At 42.0% G+C, this 17737-nt stretch overlaps 1 protein-coding gene across 8 annotated transcripts in view; it reads right to left on the bottom strand.

Annotated features, from left to right (window-relative positions):
* Positions 1-17737, bottom strand: part of LOC139541103 (nuclear factor 1 C-type-like) — a 117616-nt gene that overhangs the window by 81524 nt on the left and 18355 nt on the right. For all 8 annotated transcript variants that reach the window (XM_071345336.1, XM_071345334.1, XM_071345335.1 and 5 more), the window contains exon 2: positions 3949-4480. In XM_071345336.1, coding sequence (XP_071201437.1) covers positions 3949-4480 — 532 coding nt within the window. The remainder of the gene's footprint in view (positions 1-3948; positions 4481-17737) is intronic.

Genomic DNA, 17737 nt, shown 5'->3' with positions numbered 1-17737 from the left:
CATTACTATGAGCTGTCCTCCCCTCAGCAGCCTCCACTGTTGCGGAGTCACCCTATCTGGGCCACCGCACTGCACACACACCATTGGCAAAATTGCCACGGTGGGACATGGTTATAAAAAATAATATATCTATTTTTGGGGGGGGTTTAAAGAAAATATTGGGTGGGACGTATTGACATGTCCCACCCAATATTTTCTTTAAACCCCCCCCAAAAATAGATATATTATTTTTTATAACCATTAAGCAATGGTTAAATGTGTAGAATTGCAGGGAATTAACTTTAACGGTCAACTTTGGGCACGAAAACGTTCCAACTCCTCCTCTTTCTCAATTTTCAAACATAAATAGGGTGTGCCTTTGTTGTGTCATACTGGTCATGCACGCCACGATAAAACATAGCTAGTTCACTAGCTAAGCTAGCTATGTGTAGTTAGCCAGTAACTCCTCCAGTATGTGTTGACTTAATTTCACAGGATTTGTTTTAGGACAAAAGATGTAGAGCACGGTTTCCCAACTGGCGGCCTGTGGGTGGTTTTATTTGTCTCGCCAAGTCTTCTGAGCAAAAAAAATATATATATTTTTTTATTGTTGGACAAGTTGAAGTGTACCTATGATAAAAATGACAGACCTCTACATGCTTTGTAAGTAGGAAAACCTGCAAAATCGGCAGTGTATCAAATACTTGTTCTCCCCACTGTATATATATATAAAAAAAATTACACCATCAAATCAGCTCAAATTTATGTTCATTTTGGAAATCTGTTCCAAAATATTTTCACGCATAATATATATAAACTGAGTGTACAAAACATTTGCTCTTTCCATGACATCGACTGACTAGGTGAATCCAGGTGAGAGCTATGATCCCTTATTGATGTCACTTTTTAAATCCACTTTAATCTGAGGAGACAGGTTCAAGAAAGATTTTTAAACCTCGAGACAATTGAGATATGTATTGTGTGTGCCCCGGTCAGAGAGTGAATGGGCAAGATTGAAGTGCCTTTGAACGGGGTATAGTATTAGGTGCCAGGCGCATTGATTTGTGTTAAGAACTGCAACGCTGCCGGGTTTTTCACGCTCAACATTTTGCCGTGTATCAATAATGGTTCACCACCCAAATGACATCTAGCCAACTTGACACAACTGTGGGAAGCATTGGTGTCAACATGGGCCAGTATCCCTGTGGAATGCTTTCGACATCTTGTAGAGTCCATGCCTTGATGAATTGAGGCTGTTCTAAGGGCAAGGGGGGGGGGGGGGGTGCAACTCGATATTACATGCTGACTAGATGGGGCACACTCATGCGTCTGGGTGTGCCACCATCTCTCACATGTTGATTTTGTCCAACCACACCAGACACGATCAGGTTGAAATATCAAAACGAACTCTGAACCAGCTATATTCATTTGGGGACAGTTTGAAACACATGAAACATTCATGAACATTTAGCTAGCTAGTTGCTGCTAGCTAATTTGTCCTGGGATATAAACATTGGGTTGTTATTTTACCTGAAATGCACAAGGACCTTTTTTCTGGATCTTTGTTTTTACCCATTTTGACTCACACAAAATCGTATGTTCTCTACTCCAACAATTCATCCACAGAAAAAAAGGGGAAACCTAGTTAGTTTTTAGTAATCTCTCCTCCTTCAGTCTTCTTCTTCTTCTTCTGTGGACTTTATATAGCGGTTGGCAACCAACTTTGACTGGCGTGTGGACCTCAATTCATCTTTCAATCACCCACGTGGGTATATGCTCCTAAAAACCAATGAGGAGATGGGACTTGCAGCGTATCAAGAGTCAAAAATAGAACCTGGTTCTATTTTAGTGCCTGGCTACACAGACGCTCGTTGTCTCGCGCGAGCAGCTTGGATTAAATTATTGAATAACAAGTATGTGTACATTTATTTTGCAATGCTCACGCACACAACGCAGGCGGTGTGGTCAGCGTCTTAGGAAGGTGTTCTTAATGTTTAAGTGTATGGTCATGACCATCGGGCCGCGGCTGAATATAGTTGATGATCCCTGCTGTAGAGAAGTAAGAAATGGGACTTCTGTAGCCAAATATCTTATTCATCAATTTTTATTTATTTATTATTTATTTTAATGACCTGGTATGATGGTACAGTACATTGATCAGCTATACAGTTTAAAGGCGTTATTTGTGTTTTTGCCAAGTCAACCTTTAAAGTAACTGTCCAGTGTTTCCAGATTTCTATTAAATATATTACAATATGAGTGAAATAGTTTTCCTTCCAAAAAATTGTTATTAAGTATGTTAAAAATGAGCTTTTCTGTGTTGGAATGGTGTAGGCGTACGGCGACAACAGAATGGTGTATACTGGTCATTAAAAATATTAATGCGAGTAGACTGCATGGCCAGCTCATTCTCCTCAGGAAGGTGACATCATCCTCTATGAGGAAATAGCAAGCATTTTTTAAACGGTCTGTTTGAGATAGAAGTGGGGGGGTGTTTCTTCAATTTATGCTTTGGCCACAAATATGAGTATAGGATGAGTCAACAACATTATTTAGGTATGAGTTAACAGAATATTAACTTTTAAAAGTGGGATTTTCACTGGACAGTTACTTTAAAACTACAACATTTTCTCTCAGCCTCATGGCAAAATGTGTAGAAATGCATTATAAAACTGGAAATTGTTCCCTGTGCACCATGGCAAAATGTGTTGAAATGCAGGAAGTTAGCTTTTTTCACGTAATTTTTGTTGTTGTTGGGGGGGGGGGGGTCTTTCAATTATCCTTCCACTTATACTGTTTTTCTAAATACCCCTCCATATAGCTCTCAAAATACCCCTCAAGAAAAGCATAATAAGTAATGTCAAACTGTGTAGAATTGCAGGAAATGCATTTTAAATATCTACACCACAATTTTGGCCATGCCACACACACACACACATATATACGCACACATCCCCCCCTCACACTCGCTCTCCATCATCCTGACACACACACACCCTGTCTGTCTGCTAGGGTCAACTCACGCACAAAGGGGCTGAGGACTTCATCTGCAGTGCTGATTCCCAGCGTTCAGTATTTAAAACAGCAAAATTATTATTTTAACTGCATACGGACGCCAAATTGTTCCCATAATATTTTCATTGTAACAGAGGCTTACAGTCACAGATTATTCAATTTTTATGATCCTTTTATTTGATGACAGGCTGTGCTCCTCCCTGCCACTAATGACGCCTAATAGAACAGCCTATTCGCCTAATAGTGGGCACACAGGCCCATTGTGTGTCTATCCTAATGGTTGTGGGTTATGTGGGGTGGCCTGGCAGGCTGATCGGGACCCACGGCAGGGGCCAGGGAAGAGCTGCCCCATCAGAGGATGAGCCATGTAGCAGTGGATATGCAGAGTGGTCCTGGCTGATGTCTGCTGGCACCAGCCCTGAGAGACAGCCCTCCTGCCTGTGCATCAGCTGGCGCCCAGCTTTCCCCGCTAACTACCAGGCTACACCCTTTTTTATTCAACACTGTAAATTTTAACACATCTCCGAGGCTGGTGTTCGAAACCCATGTTCATTTAAAATTATTTACACTGTCACACAAACCAACTTCTACAGCACAGTGCTGTGACAGAGTAAAACAGATGTTTAAAAGGTCCCAGAGCACGGTGCTAGGTCTGCTGCTGCAGGATGTGTGCGTTTACACACCACCCCTGGACAGGGCTGAACATCCACTGAGTCTTCACTATGACTCAGCATCTACGTAGACTTCCTCCTATGTCACTGACGCTTAAGGATACTTCCTACCTATAGTCTGTTCCTAGTAAAACACATAGGCGTCATAATTCTAGTAATTATTTGCCGTTACTGTATGGGGAGGAAATATATATTCTAAATGGTCAACAGTTGACTGACTTCTGATAAAGACAATAAAGAGGGAGAATGCGTGTGTGTGTGTTTGTGAGTGTAGTACACGTACCTCTCTCCTGTACGAAGTAGGCCAGGTAGAGGTCCAACTCCTTGACCGAGACGCTGATGTGGTGTGGCTGGACACAGAGGATGGGGTTGTTGCATGGCCCAGCCTTGACCAGGCGCTCTCCGTCCGTGCTCTCCAGCGGGATGCCCTTGAACAGGATGACCATGACCAGGTCCAGCCTCCACACCTTGTCGGCCTGACGCAGGCAGTCGATCCTCCTCATCTTGCCCTTCTGGTCAGGGTTGGAGAGGACGCAGCAGGGGGGCTTCTTCCCTGTGATGGACAGCACAAAGTCCTCGCGGCACTCGGGCCGGATGTCCTTGCGGAGTTTGGCCAGCAGCCGCGATGCCCACTTCTGCTTGACCTCGGGTTTCTCTCCCAGCAGCTCGTCCTTCACTGCCCGCTCTTCCTCCTTGGTCATCCTCTTCTCGTGCTTCTTGAAGTACTTGCGTTTGCGCGCCTGCAGGTTGAACCAGGTGTAGGCAAATGCACGCACATGCGGCAGTAGGGCCTCGATGAACGGATGAAACTCATCCTGGAGAAGGAGACAAGAGAAGGGGTCAGTACTACTGTACCAGAAAAGACCATGCTGTATGAACCGTAACCGTTAACAGCATCTACAGTACGTGTGTATGGAACAAATGAGCGTAAATAAAATACAAGTTTAACCATAGTGGTTCTTTGTCTCCATGCTCAGTGAAACACCACCACCAACACTAATCATTTATTCAATTATGCTTTGTTGATTGTTTTCCTTCTTTGTGGTCCGATTTTAAACAACCAAAATATACATCTGCGTGCCTTTGGGGAACCTCACAAGCCAGTTGCTTTGCTGTTTAGAACACAACCGTTCAGCAATATCCTCTTGGTATCTCTAATTACTTCCATATTTCCACAGAGCAAAAAGCCCATATACACCAGCCTGCCCACACCTAGTAATTCCAGGGTTTTTCTTTATTTGGACTATTTTCTACATTGTAGAATAATAGTGAAGACATCAAAACTATTAACTAACACATATGGAATCATGTAGTAACCAAAAAAAAGTTTTAAACAAATCAAAAACTCTTTTAGATTGTAGATTCTTCAAAGTAGATCAGTCAATCCGGAAATTTTCTAGAACTTTGAACGTTTCTTCAAGTGCAGTCGCAAAAACCATCAAGCGCAATGATGAAGCTGGCTCTCATGAGGACTGCCACAGGAAAGGAAGACCCAGAGTTACCTCTGCTGCAGAGGATAAGTTCATTAGAGTTACCAGCCTCAGATTGCAGCCCAAATAAATGCTTCACAGAGTTCAAGTAACAGACACATCTCAACATCAACTGTTCAGAGTTGAAATTATAAATATATTTTTATTTGTTTAACACTTTTTTGGTTACCTCATGATTCCATGTTATATCATAGTTGTGATGTCTTCACTACTATTCTACAATGTAGGAAATAGTAAAAAATAAAGAAAAAACCTGGAATGAGTAAGTGTCCAAACATTTGACTGGTACTGTATAATATGCAAAACTATATGGTATTAAATATAGGCACGGTGCCTGCGTGTATGTGTTTGCACGTATGCAGGTTGAGCCAAACAATGTATTTGTTTGTGAGAACATAGTTGTTTGTGAGCACAAAGGCTATAAATGCATGCATATGTATGTGTTTGTACTTTGCACATGGAGGCCAATGAATTTTGAGTGACTGCGTGCAAAGAGATCATCCATCCAAATATAATCAAATGAAACTTGCACATATAAGCAGAGTTAAAGATGTATTGCGAGTATAGTGTTCAAATTGGTACAAGCCATTTGCCCTGCTGCCCTTTTGGCTTAGTATGTTTGTCCTGGTGTCTAAGAGGTTTAACCCTTTGTGGAATACAAATGTCACAATATCAACTATTCAGTGATCATCATCTCTTTCATAAAACTGTACAATTCCAAATAGAACATTCTAGAATCTCTTTCCTCAAAGGGTTAATATGTTGATTAATGGAGTCTCTATGGGCTGCTTGGTGTCCACACACAGAGGTTGGAGCAGAGTGGAGTGTGAAGGTGCTCCAGAGAGCCAATACAGGCCCTAGGAGCCGGCCCAGGGAGTGTAATTGGACATGACTGTGGCACTCTGCAGATCTCATGCAATAAACAGTCTGCAGCACTGCTCTCAGCAGCACAACATTTTAAATGCTTCCAGCTGTCTCAACCATGGCTGCCTGCTCCAAGCAGACGACATCGGTTTCAGATAAATCTTTTTAAAAAACCATCCCTCCCACACTGATGTTTCATTTCATCTGGGATGGCCAATGTATTCTTTCCTTTGTTCTTGAAAAGTAACACTACTGTTTGTATTAAATAAAATATGCATCATGTCCTTGAGGGCATTCTGTATGATAAGGTTTATGCTTTTACAAAAACATTTTTTTAAAGTTTAATCGCATTAAAACATCTGTGGTGACATCCTTCATTCAAGGTTTATTCAGTCTGGCTTCATTGTATTCCGTTTCGGGACAGTTGTAAAAACCAATATATTGAAAGCAGTGACTCCACTGAGAAGAGGAAGCCAGACTTATACCTTCTATTTTAAACTAACAGCAGGGCAAATTGTGTTTTCATGTCCGCTTATGTCAACTTTATATCTGAACAGGGTTCAAAGAAAACAGTCAGCTGTAATTCCGGGGTTCAGAGTCCCTTGTCTTGGCTTGTTGAATGCAAAGCACACATACACACATCTACAATCAGAGGCGGAAGAGGGATCATGGAGAAGTGATAGAGTTACGTTCCAAAGCTAACAAAGAGAAACTCTCCTGATAGAAACCAGAGGCCTGGAAACAAGACAGACAATCTGATGAGGGCTTTATGAATTTCCAAAAAGAGAAGGCAATTCAACACTGCCACGGGTACAACAATCTCTCAGTACATCTATATAACATCGACATAACGTTTGGGTTTTGAACTGAACGTTTAAAGTAGAGCTGCATCTCTCCTGTCAAAATGAAGAGAAGTTAGCTTCCATTTCAGGCATTCATAAATCATGTGTTTTAGCCAAATGATAACACCACAAAACGTTTACAGGGAAAAGCCTGAAGATATTGTAACAGTTTGAGGCCAAGGCCAAATCCATTTTCAATGTGTGCTATACTTCTCAATTGGAGGCTTATTTAACAGTCTAGCCCAGACATACAAGACTCCTAACCATGGATGTTCTCCTCCCTGGCCCATGTAGAATTGCTCCCATTAAACACATTAAGCTGGAATCTCCACCAACCACTCCTGCGGCAAAAGTAAACACTAATTAGGATTTCACTGAGGTTAGTTCATATTTTTGAAATATTCCCAAGATGTTTAGAGTGAACTCCAAACATGTTAACTGGAGTTAAAGGGGTGCATTTCTGATCTTTAGGGTAGATCGCTCTTTTCCACTTATCCCTGCCTCCACTTTTATGATGTTCTTATGTTTTCTTAGCTCTTTCCATCCACATACCCCCTAGCTATAGCCTCCATCTGTGCAAACCAGACTTTTACAGGCCCCTAATGGTAGTCTCTAGCCACACAAACCTGTCCCTCTTTCACCTGTGCTCCAGCGTCTCTTCAGCCCAACCCCACCCCAATACACAGGTGAATAGAGGTCTGAGACCAAACAGACGCCTTCATTGAAATGTACCCATTAACCTAGCCGCAAAACAAGTGCTGCCTTAAGGCGTGTTTACTACAGTAACACGAGGATGAAAAAGCTGCGCAGAGGGAAGGAGTTGAGAAGCAGGCCCTCGCTCTCCTCTTGCCTTTCCATATTAGGCCTGGACCTGCTCCAATGGAATGCTCTGATTTTCCTACAATCAAAATCAAAAGGTTGCCTCGACTTTAGATCTGTTTACGCTCTGACGATGAGAATGTTATTGATAAACAGAAGTGATGAATGAGTTCCCTATTGCAAACAGACTGCAGATCTCTGATCAGAGCCTGGGTCTGAAGGCAGCTCAGCGCAGAGGCCTGCTGAGAGATCTGCTCTGTGCACCTAGCTCAGTCTGGCCACTCAATGGTATCCCTTACAACAAAAAACACTTGGTTTTCAGACACGTGTGAACAAATCACATCTGAAAAATTCCACGTGAATGTCTATTTATTTTATGATCCCCCCCCCAAGAACCAGACACAAGGTTTTCAGACATGTGAAGTTTCACATGTTAACTTTTCATGTGACATTTATTTTTCCCATGTTTATTTTTTACCACTTCCAGCTACATCTGGTCTCCCATCCAGGGACAGACCAGGACCAACCCTGCTTAGCTTCATAGGCAATCCAGCAGTGGGATGCAGGGTGATATGTTGCTGGAATGAACCTGCCAAAACTTGCAACTGCAAAAAAAGGCATCCAAAACAAAGGCCAGCGTAACATAATATTTATTTCACTGAAAAAAAAATTTGGCATCCATTTACAATTAATTTCTTCTCGCATTTTGAAATGATTTCCTTGTAATATTTCGTTTTCCAATCAATACTTTTGGGTTTATGTTTTGCTTTCAATATCATCATTTTTGTTTGCAATAATGAGAATTTTGTTCTCGACTTCTGAAGCTTGCTTGATATTAATGGCGCAAAAGTAACTCACTCACTAGAGGATCGCACCATATTATAACACTATTACTCTTTTAAAAAGGTGTTTAAAGCAGCAATCCTTGATTAAAACATCAACAAAGTGACCTCCCCGCCACAGTTTCAGTAAAAAGCTGAGGGATGGGGCTTGAGAAATGCAACCACAAAAAACATAATTAAATTGTTGCCAGCACTCAACCACTATCAAATCCATAGACTATGCTATGGATGCAAGGACTGACTAACCACGATATCAAAATTATAGTTTTAACCATGTTTTTAGGATATACAGTTGCTGTTTACGCTTTGTTTACAAACATTGGAGAAAACAAGCTAATATTTGGAGTTAGGATGGGGTACGACAATTCAACCTGGTTTCAGAGTATTATTCTGTATGAATGAATTACATTTTATTTTTGTGTCAAATCGCCACTTGGCAACCCATCCCTTATGGGATTAATTGACACATCAACAAAATATTACAATAATTAACTGTGATAATTAATTGATCATTCTTCTTCTGGTGTTCTATGCAGTTTGCATTGCATAAAGAGTGAAACATTATTTGATAAAAATCTATAATAATAGTAAATAAGGTTATCCAAACAATAATTATATCCCTGGAGCAGAAAAAATCTATACATACATAACCATAAATACACACATATATATACACATACAGTGCATTCTGAAATTATTCAGACCCTTTGACTTTTTCCGCATTTTGTTACGTTACAGCCTTCTTCTAAAATTGATTAAATCGTTTTTTCCCCCTCATCAATCTATACACAATACATTGTAATGACAAAGCAAAAACAGATTTTTTGAAATGTTTGCAAAAGTACATTAAAAAAAAAATCACATTCAGATAAGTATTCAGACCCTTTACTCAGTACATTGTTGAAATACCTTTGGCAGCGAATAATCCTCGAGTCTTCTTAGGTATGACGCTACAAGCTTGACAACTTTATTTGGGGAGTTTCTCCCATTCTTCTCTGCAGATCCTCTCAAGCTCTGTCAGGTTGGATGGGGAGCGTCGCTGCGCAGCTATTTTCAGGTCTCTACAGAGATGTTAGATCGGGTTCAAATCCAGGCTCTGGCTGGGCCACTCTAGGATATTCAGAGACTTGTCCCGAAGCCACTCCTGCATTGTCTTGGCTGTGTGCTTAGGGTCATTGTCCTGTTTGAAGGTGAACCTTCACCCCAGTCTGAGGTCCTGAGCGCTCTGGAGCAGATTTTCATCAAGGATCTCTCTGTACTTTGCTCTATTTATCTTTGCCTTGATCCTGACTAGTCTCCCAGTCCCTGCCGCTGAAAAACATACCCACAGCATGATGCTCCCACCACCATGCTTTACCGTAGGGATGCTGCCAGGTTTTCTCAAGACATGACGCTTGGCACTCAGGCCAAAGAGTTCAATCTTGGTTTCATTAGACCAGAGAATCTTGTGTCTCATGGTCTGAGAGTTCTTTAGGTGCCTTTTGGCAAACTCCAAGCAGCCTGTCAGCCTGTGCCTTTTACTGAGGAGTGGCATCCGTCTGGCCACTACCATAAAAGCCTGATTGTTGGAGTGTTGCAGAGATGGTTGTCCTTCTGGAAGGTTCTACCACCTCCACAGAAGAACGCTGGAGCTCTGCCAGAGTGACCATCGGGTTCTTGGTCACCTCCCTGACCAAGGCCCTTCTCCCCCGATTGCTCAGTTTGGCCATGCGGCCAGCTCTAGGAAGAGTCTTGGTGGTTACAAACTTCTTCCATTTAAGAATGATGGAGGCCACTGTGTTCTTGGGGACCTTCAATGCTGCAGAAATGTTTTGGTACCCATCCCCAGATCTGTGCCTCGACACAATCCTGTCTCGGAGCTCTACGGACAATTCTTTCAACCTTATGCCTTGGTTCTTGCTCTCACATGCACTGTCAACGGTGGGACCTTATATAGACAGGTGTGTGCCTTTCCAAATCATGTCCAATCAATTGAATTTACCACAGGTGGACTCCAATCAAGTTGTAGAAACATCTCAAGGATGATCAATGGAAACAGGATGCACCGGAGCTCAATTTCGAGTCTCATGGCAAAGGGTCTGAATACTTACAGTTGAAGTCGGAAGTTTACATACACTTTAGCCAAATACATTTAAACTCAGTTTTTCACAATTCCTGACATTTAATCCAAGTAAAAATTCCCTGTGTTAGGTCAGCTAGGATCACCACTTTATTTTAAGAATGTGAAATGTCAGAATAATAGTAGAGAGAATGATTTATTTCAGCTTTTATTTCTTTCATCACATTCCCAGTGGGTCAGAAGTTTGAATACACTCAATTAGTATTTGGTAGCATTGCCTTTAAATTGTTTAACTTGGGTCAAACATTTCAGGTAGCCTTCCACAAGCTTCCCACAATAAGTTGGGTGAATTTTGGCCCATTCCTCCTGACAGAGCTGGTGTAACTGAGTCAGGTTTGTAGGCCTCCTTGCTCGCACACGCTTGTTCAGTTCTACCCACAAATTTTCTACGGGATTGAGGTCAGGGCTTTGTGATGGCCACTCCAATACCTTGACTTTGTTGTCCTTAAGCCATTTTGCCACGACTTTGGAAGTATGCTTGGGGTCATTGTTCATTTGGAAGACCCATTTGCGAACAAGCTTTAACTTCCTGACTGATGTCTTGAGATGTTGCATAATTTTCCGGCCTCATGATGCCATCTATTTTGCAAAGTGCACCAGACCCTCCTGCAGCAAAGCACCCCCACAACATGATGCCGCCACCCCCGTGCTTCACGGTTGGGATGGTGGAAGGCATAAATTCAGCCTAGGTATAATTTACATTACATTATTAGTGAGTCTTATGGTTGTGGAAGGCCTATATTCCGCCTAGGTTTAATTACACAAGCTCTAAATTCATTATATTATTGCTGACTATTTTAAATCCAGTGTATTTGACCTTTAATTGTACAACGTTTATTTAGAGAAAACATTATTTTTTAAATCTAGATATATATTGTGAATCGCCCATAAGTTCGAAAAAAAATAGAGATATGAGTTTTAGGCCATATCGCCCAGCCCGATGTGAAGATGAACATTTTACATGTTTTTTTTAAAGGGATATACTGGTGGCTACTGGAGTCAGAGTGGCCAGAAATAACTTTAGTCTAGGGCCCTGCACACAGAGAGGAAAGACACAGAGGAAAGGCATGGCCTTAACAGCTGTATTTATGCAGTAATTGAATAATTTTGTTATTGCAGAGCCCAGGGAGATGTGCTTTTATTCCTGCTCGTTGCTCGGATACCATTTTTTATTTTGTCTTAAACAGAAAATGTAATTTATTTGCCAATCTTTTTTCAAGGAGAGAGGAATTGGGAGGGGTTTGGTCTTTCTAGCGGATGAGAGAATGGTGGAGTTGTGGTCAGATGCACGTGTCCCGACCCAAGCATACACAGAGAGGAGAAAAAGTATTCTTACAGTTAACAAAATAAATCTAAGTGGTGGAGCTTCCAAATGACTTCTACAGAATCTACCAACTCTGCCATCAGGAAGGTTGGTATAGCTTTATTCTATTTTGCATTGTGAATATTGTAGGTACGATATTATGACATAAACTTAAACTGAAGAGATTTTTTTTCTTCATATTCTCTTTATCCAGGCAAGTGCCATGGAGAAGTTATTAAACTCTGAATTTATGCCTTTCTAAGCTTTCATGACAATAATCCCTCCCTCCCCACACCATCCTGCACTGTAACTGCACCAATCGCCAGAGGCTCTGGATTAAAATTGAACAAAATCTCTCTCTCTGCCCCTCCCTCCCCTTTTCTCTCTCTCGTTTCAATGCGAATGGTAGTAGAATACTAAAATAGCCTGTTGCCAACAATCTGAAAAATGCTCTCTGCTAGTACCAAAAAGGCCTTCCAACCACACTTCCGGCCAACTCCACCTACAAAGAGGCACAATACTGCAGAGAAGGGAACCAGATTTAGAAAGAAAGTGACGAGGGTGTGACTGGCTAGACACTGACCATTCACGAAAGTGTCTGCAATGTCTGTCTCCTCCAGACCATAAACTCAATTCCACTAGTTTCAGAGGCATTCCTTATTATGATGTTAAACGATATCATTCCCCTCAAGAACAAACCAACAATCATAACCCCAAGAGTGCACCACTCTCACACTTCTCTATTACAGGAATGTGCCTGTGCGATTCTGAATGTCAATAACGGTTGGCTCCATTACTGACTAATAACAGAGCTAGTTAGGGAAAGTGTGTTGGCGTGTTTCCAGCAGGGCCTTGGAAGGTAGGGCTGTGCATGTTAAGTGGGTCAAAGGGGACATGTAGTTGACTTCCAGCAGTGAGTCATCCTGCCTAGTCGCTGCACAATTGCTGAGTCAGCCCTCAGCCACGCACAATGACAATAGTGAGGCGAGGGGACACTCAAACAGAGGCAACAAGCTACAGAGGGAAGACTCACTGCAATATTTGGGTTAGCTCCTTGTGCCGGCTCTGTCGATCTCCCTTCTGTCGATCTCCCTCATGGAGGCTGACAACTATGGAGGTGCTCCGTCAACTGAAAGGAAACCCCCTGACCTTTGAAATGATGATCTAACAAACAATGTTTTGTGATGTGTCGGTACGAGTTTTGCCACATTCACATCTTAATACGACACAGTTCAATACTGGGGAAAACCCATCTGCAATTTCCTCTTCAAAGTTGTTTATTAGTGTTGATGAACAGATCACCCAACGGATAATGTTCATTCTCTCCTACAGGGGATTGATACAAAGGGCCATTGTCCATGGCACTTCTTCTTCTTAGAAAAGACTGAAGTCTGAAGCTGAATGAGAAAACAACATTAAATCAGTCTCAGTGTGAGTAGTGAGGGTGCATAATTCTCTGCTATTAATTGTAAAGAAGTGGCAAATAAACAATTAACTCCACTGCATGCCATTAACAATAAGTTGCCTTATGTTGACGGATCTATACCCTGGATCTGCTTTCAGTTCAAGCAGCACAAGCAATTGTGCGTCTGAGCTGCTTTGAGACAGCCTTATGTCAGAGATAAAGGAGCCACAGGGGGCATCTGTGTGCCTTCAACACATCCCAAGAGAGCCCCTAACATGGGAAAAGAGAGTGCAAGTAATGACCATCCATGTCTCTGTGTATATAGGATGGTTGAACATGTGGGCGTCTGGCTCTCTAGGCTTGGCAAAGGACTGTTCAGTAACAGACATCCTGAGAGAGTAACTGATAATGTAGTATTGCCTCAACATCAAAGAAAGTCCTTTCAATGTTAAAAAGGATAATTTAGGAGCGTGGGAGTGATGGAGGGGGGTTTTCTAATTGCAAGAAATAACAAGATTCCTGAACCGTTCAAGAAATCACAGCAACAGGAAAAGGAGGACCGAGCACGCCCCCATTCTCATCGACGGGGCTGTAGTGGTGCAGGTTGAGAGCTTCAAGTTCCTTGGTGTCCACATCACCAACAAACTATCATGGTCCAAACACACCAAGACAGGTGTGAAGAGGGCACGACAAAGCCTATTCCCCCTCAGGAGACTGAAAAGATTTGGCATGTGTCCTCAGATCCTTAAAAGGTTCTACAGCTGCACCGTCGAGAGCATCCTGACTGGTTGCATCACTGCCTGGTATGGCAACCGCTCAGCCTCCGACCGCAAGGTACTACAGAGGGTAGTGCGTACGGGCCAGTACATCCCTGGGGCCAAGCTTCCTGCCATCCAGGACCTTTATACCAGGCAGTGTCAGAAGAAGGCCCTAAAAATTGTCAAAGACTCCAGCCACCCTAGTCACAGAATGTTCTCTCTGCTACCGCACGGCAAGCGGTTCCTGAGCGTCAAGTCTAGGTCCAAAAGACTTCTTAACAGCTTCTACCCCCAAGCCATAAGACTCCTGAACAGCTCATCTTAAGGCTACCCAGACTAGAGGTTGACCGATTAATCGGCATGGCCGATTAATTAGGGCCGATTTCAAGTTTTCATAACAATCGGTAATCAGCATTTTTGGACGCCGATTACAATGCTCTCCACAAGGAGACTGCGTGGCAGGCTGACCACCTGTTACACGAGTGCATTAATGTGCCAAGGTAAGTTGCTAGCTAGCATTAAACTTATCTTATAAAAAACAATCAATCTTAACATAATCACTAGTTAACTACACATGGTTGATGATATTACTAGTTCAACTAACTTGTCCTGCGTTGCAAATAATCAATGCGGTGCCTGTTAATTTATCATCGAATTACAGCCTACTTCGCCAAACGGGTGATGATTTAACAAGCGCATTCGCGTAAAAAGCACTGTCGTTGCACCAATGTACCTAACCATAAACATCAATGCCTTTCTTAAAATCAATACAAAAGTATATTTTTTTAAACCTGCATATTTAGTTAAAATAAATGTATGTTAGCAGGCAATATTAACTAGGGAAATTGTGTCACCTCTCTTGCATTCTGTGCAAGCAGAGTCAGGGTATATGCAGCAGTTTGGGCCGCCTGGCTCGTTGCGAACTGTGTGAAGACCATTTCTTCCTAACAAAGACCGTAATTAATTTGCCAAAATTTTACATAATTATGACATAACATTGAAGGTTGTGCAATGTAACAGCAATATTTAGACTTAGGAATGCCACCCGTTCGATAAAATACGGACCAGTTCCGTATTTCACTGAAAGAATAAACGTTTTGTTTTCGAAATGATCGTTTCTGGATTTAACCATAATAATGACCTAAGGCTCGTATTTCTGTGTGTTTGTTATATTATAATTAAATCTGATTTGATATAGCAGTCTGACTGAGTGGTGGTAGGCTGCAGCAGGCTTGTAAGCATTCATTCAAACAGCACTTTCCTGCATTTGCCAGCAGCTCTTCATAATGCTTGAAACACAGCGCTGTTTATGATTTCAAGCCGATCATCTCCCGAGATTAGGCTGGCAATACTAAAGTGCCTATAAGAACATCCAATAGTCAAAAGGTATATGAAATACAAATTATATAGAGAGAAATAGTCCTATAATTCCTATAACCTAAAACTTCTTACCTGGGAATATTGAAGACTCATGTTAAAATGAACCACTTGCTTTCATATGTTCTCATGTTCGGAGCAAGGAACTTAAACGTTAGCTTTCTTACATGGCACATATTGCACTTTTACTTTCTTCTCCAACACTTTGTTTTTGCATTATTTAAACCAAATTGAACATGTTTCATTATTCATTTGAGACTAAATTGATATTATTTATCTATTAAGTTAAAATAAAAATGTTCATTGTTCATTCAGTATTGTTGTAATTGTCATTATTACAAATAAATATATAAAAATCGGCCGATTAATCAGTATCGGCTTTTTTTGGTCCTCCAATAATCAGTATCGGTATAGACGTTGAAAAATCATAATCTGTCGACCTCTAACCCAGACTATTTGCATTGCTCCCCCTTTTACGCTGCTGCTACTCTCTGTTTATTATCTATTATACTACCTACATGTACATATTACCTCAATTACCTTGACTAACCGGTAACCCCCGCACATTGACTCTGTACCGGTACCGCCTGTATATAGCCTCGCTACTGTTATGTTACTGCTGCTTTTTAATTATTTGTTACTTTTTTTTCTTATTTATTTTCGGTTACTTTTCTTAAAACTGCATTGTTGGTTAAGGGCTTGTAAGTAAGCATTTCACTGTAAAGTCTACAGCTGTTGTATTCGGCGCATGTGACAAATACAATTTTATTTGATCTTAACCGTTTCAGTATTCCTGTAAACTGTGACATTGGGATTGAATACAAATGTATAGGCTATTTCAGTTTATATTTCAGTCATGACTGAATCAGTGATATTTATGTTTGTTTGTGGGAGGGAGTTGTGCATTTCCGTTGCCATACATAAGTTTCAGATCCATGGATGACTGGAGCAACCCATGTCATGACGAAAGATTCAAAAAGAGAGAATCCAGATTCATAATGACACAGTTTAAAGCGACAATACAGGTCAAGGTGAAACCCCTGATAAGCTTACTTTCCTGTAAATGCAATATGACATTTTTTTCAGTCCGTGTCTCACTTCAAAGAACTTACTTTTAATCTGTCCTCTCCAACCCTCCCCTGGCGTGCTCATACTGAGAAAGAGAGAGAGGTGAGCAGGCTAGGAATTCCCTGGTTTGCACACATGCTGACAGACTGACTGAAGACTGAAAGTCATGTTCTGCAAGCAGGTTGAGGCGCCGACACTGCAGACTGCAGCTGAGACCACCACCACGGTTAAGTTGTTAGGCCGCCAGCGTGGGAACAAGACCAATGCTTCAGCCTGATATTGAAACTGACAACCCTGCCAGCCCGGTTCTGATCGCAGGTGTGCTAGTAGGGCTCTTTGAAACAAAGACATCATACATTAGCTACATTGATTGGTGCAGCATAACAGAAAATGACACAGGGGAGTCACGTCTCAAAATCAATAGTGTTTCAACACGTTCTACTTTCCCTCTCCCCAGCTCTCTCTCTCTCTCCCAGCTCTCTCTCTCTCTCCCAGCTCTCTCTCTCTCTCTCTCTCTCTCGCCCAGCTCTCTCTCTCTCCCAGTTCTCTCTCTCCCCCAGCCCTCTCTCTCCCCCCAGCTCTCTCTCCCTTTCCCAGCTCCCGCTCTCCCTTTCCCAACTCCCGCTCTCCCTTTTCCAGCTCCCTGTCAGCTCTCCCGGCTCCCTCTCAGCTCTCTGTCTCTCTCGCTGACAGACAGTGTGTTTATCTTGGCTTGTTGTCTAGGCTACAGAGTAGACTACATATACTACAAACTATGACTACATGATCAATGATCCATTTGTTGTTCATTAAACTGGATCATAGACTAATGATTTTGTGTCGCCACATGGCTCAGAACAGCATGATTGGTCAGGTGTCCTCAGTAATGCATTGCTGAATCTCACAGCAGAGCAAAAAGTTTGAGCTCTGACCTTGTTAAGCACAAAACAATGGGCCTTCGATTTATAGGATCAAAGTGCCCAAGCCTCCTTGACCTTGAGAATATGTGCCGTCTCATAGACTCCCATAGCCTCCTATTGACTCTACAGTCCCAGGCCTGAGAGACACTGACCTCCACACTGAGCTCTGCTTAAGTCGAGCTCATGCTTCAGCCCCAACTCAATGGCCAGGTCAGACAGGGCATGACCTCGGGACTAAAACGATTTGAGGCCATGCACACTGACATTGAGACAGCATCGCCAGGGG

Source organism: Salvelinus alpinus, chromosome 16, assembly GCF_045679555.1.
Source record: "Salvelinus alpinus chromosome 16, SLU_Salpinus.1, whole genome shotgun sequence".
Classification (NCBI taxonomy): domain Eukaryota; kingdom Metazoa; phylum Chordata; class Actinopteri; order Salmoniformes; family Salmonidae; genus Salvelinus; species Salvelinus alpinus.
Note: the sequence above shows the minus strand (reverse complement) of the source record. Positions and strands in the feature narration are given on the sequence as shown.